This window comes from Orycteropus afer, unplaced genomic scaffold (assembly GCF_000298275.1).
Source record: "Orycteropus afer afer isolate SDZICR_OR568_19922 unplaced genomic scaffold, OryAfe1.0 scaffold00919, whole genome shotgun sequence".
NCBI lineage: Eukaryota > Metazoa > Chordata > Mammalia > Tubulidentata > Orycteropodidae > Orycteropus > Orycteropus afer.
In genome coordinates this window covers 567,881-576,216 of record NW_006922506.1, presented here as the reverse complement: position 1 = coordinate 576,216, position 8,336 = coordinate 567,881, and the positions used below count along the sequence as shown (strand labels likewise).

The 8,336-nt window shown below is 36.5% G+C and overlaps 1 protein-coding gene across 1 annotated transcript in view; it reads right to left on the bottom strand.

Moving 5' to 3' along the window:
• LOC103212322 (olfactory receptor 2W1) overlaps positions 1–8,336 on the bottom strand; it is a 34,113-nt gene that overhangs the window by 1,655 nt on the left and 24,122 nt on the right. The window contains exon 2 of the mRNA XM_007958313.2: positions 1,347–1,461. Within this exon, the coding sequence (XP_007956504.2) occupies positions 1,347–1,461 (115 nt within the window). The remainder of the gene's footprint in view (positions 1–1,346; positions 1,462–8,336) is intronic.

Below are 8,336 nucleotides of genomic sequence, written 5' to 3'. Positions count from 1 at the left end.
TGCCGTTTTTAAATAGGCCTTCATTGTTCACTAATCCATAATAGTTCTCTTTTCATATTCAATATTTAATGTAAGATGAACTTAGATCTCTTTTGGAGATGTCCATTTTATTTCAATTACCTGAAAATCAGTATTTAAAAATTGTTATCACTTGATAGCATCTCTGTAACTTGTAAAACAGATCCTCCCTTTTTAGTCTTCTTTACAAAAATGTATTAATGTTTGTAACCTGTTTTATTTTCCAAACAAGTTTTGAAATCAATTTGCTACAATGCAAACAAAATATAAAATATTACTTGTAATGTTTGTATTAAAGTTTTCACTTAAAATAATCATTTTCTATCTGGAAAATATGGGATGTCTCAATTTATTCATATTTCCTCTTTGATAAAGATGAACAGTATTTTTATTTAAAAAATTTCATATATTCTTACATGTGAAGTTTATCTTTACTGATTAATTATATTTTAATTAATTTCTTATTGGTTCGTGTTGACAGGAGAAAAATTGGTAAATATTTATTTTGAATATTTTCTTATTGCTGACTCTATAAGGATTTATAACAATTTTCATATGATAGTTTTTATTTTAAAATGAGGTATATTTTGTTCTCCTTAAATACTGAGACTTTTGTTTCTTCTCTTATTTTTGATGGGAGAGTGGAGTTTATATATCTTCTAGCTAATGTTAAGTAGCAATGTAGAAAGCATTGTCGGTATTTAATGTTAAACATTTTAGTTCATATCTTCATTTTTATAAGAGGTAGAAATAAAATAAGAAGAAAATAAACAATGTGTAGCAGGAGAAATAGAGCCCATGAGTGTCCTGAATTGACGCAAGCCTACTTGGTCATTCTCAACTCTCAAGTTATTTTTGGTAAATAATCATAGTTCGTAGAAACTTGAGGTTTTTCTATTTCCTCCAGAGCTTTATGATCAGGTTATAATGAAAGCCACCCTGACCACACTCTGCTACTCATGGAGAGATTTATGGAGCACATATTAGCAATTAGGCATAGAACAGCTTATACCATACAAAAACAAAACAAACTCACTGCACTCGAGTCGAATCCAACTCATAGTGACTCCTTCCTTGGGTTTCTGAGGTAGTGTCACTATGGAAGTAGATTGCCCAATCTTCCTTCTGAGGAGTGGCTGGTGGATTTTAACTGCCAGACTTCTGGTTAGCAGTCAAATGACTTAGGCACTGTGCCATATCTTCTGTAAATTCATTGATACCCCACTCTCTATCCTTTAAGATTTTTCAGTAGAAAAGGTTTATTTGAAGATGAGACAAGACAGGCAGGAATTTGGTAACATTCATTTGGCATCAAGAAAATGGAATACATTCATGGCTGGACACAGGTCCAGTTAGGGAACAAGTCTGAGACACCAGCTCTAAAGTGTAAGCTACACACCTTGCTAGATGCTTGTGCCCTTGAAGCACAAATGAGGAGTATTTCTAAAATACATTAGAAGCCCATGAATGTTCTATGGTACTAATTTCACTGTGCTAGTTAACTTCCCCAGACTCCTCAGAGCCATCAAATGAACTCTGACTCACGGTAACCCCAGATGTGTCAGAAGAGAACTGTGCTCACAAAGTTTTCAGCAGCTGACTTCTTAGAAGTAGATCACCAGCCTTTTTTTTGTTTTTGTTTTTGTTTTTGTTGTTGTTGTTGTTCTTTTGAGGTACCTCTGGGTGGACTAGAAACGTCAACCTTCTGGTTAGCAGCTGACTGCTTTAAACTTCTGCACCACCCAGGGACTCCAGTTGACCTTACCATGATTGTGTATTTACTGTTTATAGCAGTCAACATGCATAGAATACAGAAGAATGTGATGAATAAATGCATTTCTATCAGTTGCATGTCAAAGTGTTTCAGAGTATGTTTTAATCACCATAGTAATGCTTTTGTCTGAAGAAATTTGTCTATGAAGAATAATGAGTTTGAAGATAAAGCAAAAATAAAAGAATTTCCAAGGAACACGTCAGCCCAACTCATTCTGAGGAGGATGAACTTGGCATGGAGTGAATTACTTAGTAAAACTAAGTTCTATACATACTTTGGGGATTTGGGAGTAAGAATAGCAAAAGCAGATAATGGTGCGAATCCATTGTTGGCCACAGATGCAAATGCTCATAAATGAGTACTAATTGGTATGGAAAATTTTCTCCTACTTTCTTCTAACATCAACATTAAATATTACTCTAGATTTGCAGGCCACGACAATAACTCCTCCTTTTATTGCTCTTCCACTTTTTTTTTAAGTTTTGTACAGTTTTTCAAAACTGTACAATGTTTTCTAAAACATTTATTTATTTTGCTGTTGTTGTTTAAAATATACACAGCAAAGCATACACCAATTCATCAGTTTCTACATGTACAATTCAGCAACATAGATTACCTTCTTCAACTTGTGTGACCATTCTCACTCTTCTTTTCTGAATTGTTCCTCCCCCATTAACATAAACTCTCTGCACCCTAAGTTTCCTATCTAGTCTTGAGTTGCTGTTGTCAGTTGATCCCACATACATAGATCTTGGAAGAGCATAATGCTCAAGACAGACTTCTTTACTAGTTAAGACATTCTTCACTTATTATTTGGTTTTAAAAGACTTCAGGGGATACTTTTGGCTTAAGGTTTAAAGATTATCTCAGGGTAAAGTGTTTTGTTTTTATCTCAAAATTGACTCATTAAAGTATAAACATGTTCAATTCTATTAAAGACATCAAAATAAAGGAGAAACCACCTAATTGTTCTGCTGTCACTGCTGTAGAATCAGATCTGACTCATAGCGACCCCTTCTTGGGTTTCCGAGGTGGTATCTCTACGGAAGTAGATTGTGCAATCTTCTTTGGAGGAGTGGCTGGTGGGTTTGATCCACCAGCTTTCTGGTTAGTAGTCATATGCCTTAGACACTACGCCACCAGAGCTCCTACTTAATTGTAGAAAGATTAAATAAATTAAACTCCAAAAGGATGAGACAGAAACGTGTGTTATCAATACAGAAAGCTACTAGTGATAAGACACCAATATATACTTTTTATAATCACGTGGATCAGAATTGCACACTCTTTAGTTAAAAGATGTGATGGTGGGAAAACCATTTTGGGGGAAAAAGTGAAAGAATGTAATTATTTTAATTGCATTTACATTCTGGGGAATGGAAGAGCAGCAGAAGAAAAAGGTGGGGTGTTTTGTTTTGTTTTGTTTGTTTTACTTAAGGAAATCATTTATAACTCTGTTAATAAAAGGTGAGTCTACTCTTTCCCCTTGTCATAGTATTATGGAGCCCTTGTGACGCAATATTTAAGCAGTTGAATGCTGACCGAAATGTTGTTATGTGCCATCAAGTCGGACCCAACTAGTGAGCCCTCCACGGGTTTCCAGGGCAATATCATTAGGGAAGTACCTTGCCCAACCTACCCACCAGCCTTCTGGTTAGCAGTCAAGTCCCTTAGGCACTATGCTACCAGAGCTCCTGACTGAAATGTAGGCATTTCTAATCCACCAGCTGCTCCTCAGAGAAAAAGATGTAGCAGTCTGCTTACATAAAGATTTCAACCTTAGAAATGCTGTAGGAAAGTTCTACTCTGTGCCGTAGTGCTGCTTACTATGAGTCAGAATTGACTAGACAACAACAGTTTCTTATTATAGTGCTTAGGAAAGACAGTTAAAAAACCAGGCATGTGTTGCCGACTTGATTCTAACTCATGGCAATCCCATGTATGTCATGTAGACTGTGTTCCCTAGGGTAGATCAAAACCAATTATTTTTCTCTAAGTGATAGTAATCAGCTTTTATGTGTTGTTCCTTCATAGACTGCCATTGAGAGGATGTAGCAGTCTGCTTCCATAAAGATTTACAGCTTGGAAACCCAATGGGGGTCGCTATGAGTCAGAATTGACTTGATGGTAGTGAGTTTTTTTAGTTTTGGGGTGTCATATACTTAGAGATAAAGGCAGATTGGAGGAGAAAATGGGATCAAGAGAATGTATGAGGCCGTCTAAAACCTGTTTGCAGTGAGAACTAATGAGACAGACAGCTAGAGAGTAAAGCCCTGGAAGAGGGATTGCTAAGGAATTTTAAGATGTCACCTATTCATCAGAAAGTGTTTTTATTTTGTAATAATATTATACACATATATAGATCTTTATGTATCACCAAACACTTGCCCTGGAGTTGGTTCTGACTCATGTGGCTCCATGTGTGTTAGAATGGGGTTTTCAATGGCTGAGCTTTAGAAAGTAGATCACCAGGCCTTCTGGTGCCCCTGGATAGACTTGAACCTTCAACCTTTTGCTTAGCAGCCAAGCATATTAACCATTTACACCAACCAAGGACTCCTGCTACAGTATGCTTTTCTATATTCTTTATCTCTTATTAACATTATAGTAAATAAAAAAGAAAGAGGGGAAGGCCTTTGACGAGATGGATTGACACGGTGGCTGCGACAATGGGCTCAAGTACAGCAAGGATCAAGGAGCTGGTACAGGAACGGGCTGTGTTTTGTTCTGCTCTGCATGGGGTCGCTATGAGTCGGAAATGACTCGATGGTACCTAACAACAACAACAGTAAATAAAGCCCACTTTTGATAGTGGTAGTTTAGAAAATAAGGAAAAAGATTTGGTCCACAATGAGAGAAAAGTTATGAAGGAGAGGAGACAGGTTACAAGAGGCTTGATTAAGAAAGGAGGTTAAAAATTTATCTGGAGCAGTATTTTAAACAAAAGTCCTCAAAAATTTGAGAGCCCCTTTCCTACAGTAAATAATTTTGAGAAATACAATGGAGAGTGCTCAAATTCCTCTGAGAATAGAAAGAAAGCTTTAGTCATTTTTTCCTGAGTATTAATGTGAAGAGTAATTCTTGATATGCCAGAAGCCTGAATGAATTGGGGGCTTTGAGGACTACACAATGAATCAGGTATTGCAGTAAAGTTAGTAATATTTATATTTGTAAATTTACAGAATCTATACTCAGGGAGTGCTTTGAAAAACATTGCCAAAAATGATCAGCTAAATTTGTATATTGATGTTTGAAAAGTTTTATGTGCCATATTGTTTGTAAGCAATCTACTTCAATAATATATGCCAACAAAAATTTTTAAAAATATAGATAAATATTTATTGAAAAGATGGCAAATATGTGTATATACTTGCAAAAGTACATAAGTACATCAATTAATATAATAAGATTAGAATCGGCCAAAAAATGCATATCTGTGCATTTGTCTTCCTATAGCTGCTACACTTTTAAATCTCTCAGTATATGATAATTGAGTGTCATACCATGCTCACCTTTAACATATTGATGGTAGGTTTCTTCTTCAACAAAGTGAGAGAAAATTTTAAATGATTCTAAGTAAAAACAATTGTGGTCAAGATGGTATTTCATTGTCACTAGATTTCTGTGATTCTCTGTTTTTGAATAATGTGCTATTTAGATTAAAGACCCTAGTGGCACAGTGGTTAGCTGCTAATCCAAAGGTCAAGTTCTAAAACCCACCAGTGGCACCACAGGAGAAAGATGTGGCAGTCTGCTACCATAAAAATTAAAGCCTTGGAAATCTATATAGTCAGTTCTATTCTGTCCTATAGGGTAGCTATGAGTCAGAGTTGACTTAGCAATGGCTTTGGTTTTGGCTGGTGTTGTATGTATTAGAGTCTTAAAGAAGAAAGATGTTGAAAAGTGAACCAGTTACCTGCTTAGTGAGGAGCCCGCACGTCTGCTTTCTACTGTGGTTTCCACTCCTCATGCTGAGACGGTCAGCTCAGTTGGAAAGTTGCTTGGTAAGTCACTATGAATTTCCTGGTTTGAACCACTCATTATATACTGTCTTCCTGGTTAATTGAGTCCAATTGGGAGTTAATTTCTTGCAGAAAAATCTGGAGATGACCTTATGGAAAGAAAATACAGGATAAAGTTTATTGCATTATGTTGAGTTTTCCACACCAGGTATACATGGTTTTAATAAATACCATTTTACTTGGCATTTCTTTGGCTGCCAAGAACATTTTGCTGCTCAAGTCAATGGCTAATATTGTAAAAAGGCAAATGTGAACACAAAAGGATTTATGGATATGATATCTAAGAATGCTGGTGACTTAATCTCTAGATATTGTTAAGGCCTTTGGGACTGGTGCCCCACAAATGTAATTAAGCATAATTGTGATACAGGTGGTGAGGCCATTAGATAATTTTTAAGGACATATTACCTGAAGGCTTAGGATATTCTATTGAATTCATATTTATGTATTGACCTTTAGTGAAAGAAGACATCAAAATTATTTTGGCTTTGTTTCCAGGTATTTAAAGGAACACTAAAAATTCATCCAAATCATTAAAAATATTCAACATCTACTGGGAATTGTAGAACTATATTATATGATAGTGAATAAATAGATAATCATGCAAACTTACTGCCTTCAAGAAATTTACAATCAAACCGTGAGAGACTTTTGAAAACTGTAAATAAGAGATGAAAACAATGCAATAAGGACTGCTATAATGATGAATATGGCTGGTATACAGAGAATACTAGTCCAAAATAATGGGCTTCAGAAGGAGTATAGACACAGGGATGCAGAGAGATTTTCCTAGAGTTTTGAAGTTAGTTTTAGGAAAAAAAAAAAAAAAAAAATCCAGATCCTCATCTTCCATTTGTTCTGTTCTTGAGCATTGTTGATAGAAAGAGCAACTGAGGCCCAGATTGTCAGATTCCTCTGAGTATATCAGAAATTTCATAGAGGTCACTGACTTATGTAGAATGCACCCAGAAATAGATAAGCAAGGACACAGAGTGGAGACGTGGTGATTATAAATCCGCAAACCCCCTTTATGACAAGACTTCTGTTAACCATGCATCCATTTCAATTTACTTTGTGCAAAGAATCTATCTTTACCAAAGCAATCTAATCTTTTGTCCATGCTTCCTGAGAAAATAACCCTAAATCTTTGGAGTCTCTTGAATAATTGAAATACCTTTATTATGTAAAAGAGCCCTTGTGGCACAATGCCTAAGAGCTTAGCTAATAACCAAAAGGTCAGCGGGTCAAACCCACCAGCCACTCCACAGAAGAAAATGTGACAGTCTGACTCCCTAAAGATTTACAGCCATGAAAATGCCATTGGACAGTGCTACTCTACCTGTAGGGTTACTAAAAGTCAGAACTGACTGAATGACAATGGATTAATGAGTTTATTGTGCAAGGGAATGAGGGTCAGCCTAGTCATAGAGACCACCTAGTAACCTGATGTCAGCTGATTGCAGAAAGTGAGGCATGATTCAGTCAATCACCTGAAGGTTGTCATTAGCTACCATTGATTCCTTATGTATCAGACAGGAATATACTTCATAGGATTTTCAGGGCTGTGACCTTTTAGAAGCAGATCACCAAGTTTTGTTCTGATGTGTGTGTGGGTGGATTCAAACTGACGGCCTTTCAGCTAGTCCCAACTCAAACCAAGCCTACTGCTACCAAGTCAATTCTGACTTATATTGACTCTATAGACAAGGTAAAAAAAATGCCCCATTACATTTCCAAGGCTGTAAACTTTATGAAAGCTGACTGACTGCTTCATCTTTCTCCCATGGAGCAAGTGGTGAGTTTGAGTCACCAGCTAAGTGTTTAGCTGCTAACCAAAAGGTCAAGTATTAGAACCCACCAGCTGCATCACAGGAGAAAGATGTGGCAGTCTTGCTACCATAAAAATTAAAGCCTTGGAAACCTATCTAGGCAGCTCTATTCTGGCCTATAGGGTAGCTATGAGTCAGAGTTGTCTTAGCAATGGGTTTGTGGTTGGTGTTGTATGTATTAGAGTCTTAAAAAAAGAAAGATGTTATAAGAGTGAACCAGTAACCTGCTTAATGAGGAGCCAGCACGTCTCTTTCTCTTTTGGTTAGCAGCTGAGCATTTAACCACTGAACCACCCAGGGACTCCTTTGTTAAGATTCAAAATAAACCAAACACTGCCATGGAGTCAGACCTAACTCATAGAGACCCCTCCTTGGGTTTCCGAGGCAGTATCACTAGAGAAGTAGATTGCTCAACCTTCCTTCTGAGGAGTGGTAGGTGGGTTTGAATTGCCAGCCTTCTGGTAGGAGTCAAAAGCCTTAGGCACTATGCTACCAGAGCTCCTTATGTTAAGATTAGCCAATAGTTAAAACCTCATTCTAAAAGAATTTAAATGGGCCCTTTTGTTTTCCTTTCTGAGTTGTAAAATCTCCCTGTATGCATATAGATTAACTGCTTCAACAAACCTTGTATATTTTATGCTTTGATTAATCCCTGTATGCATATAGATTAACTGCTTCAACAAACCTTGTATA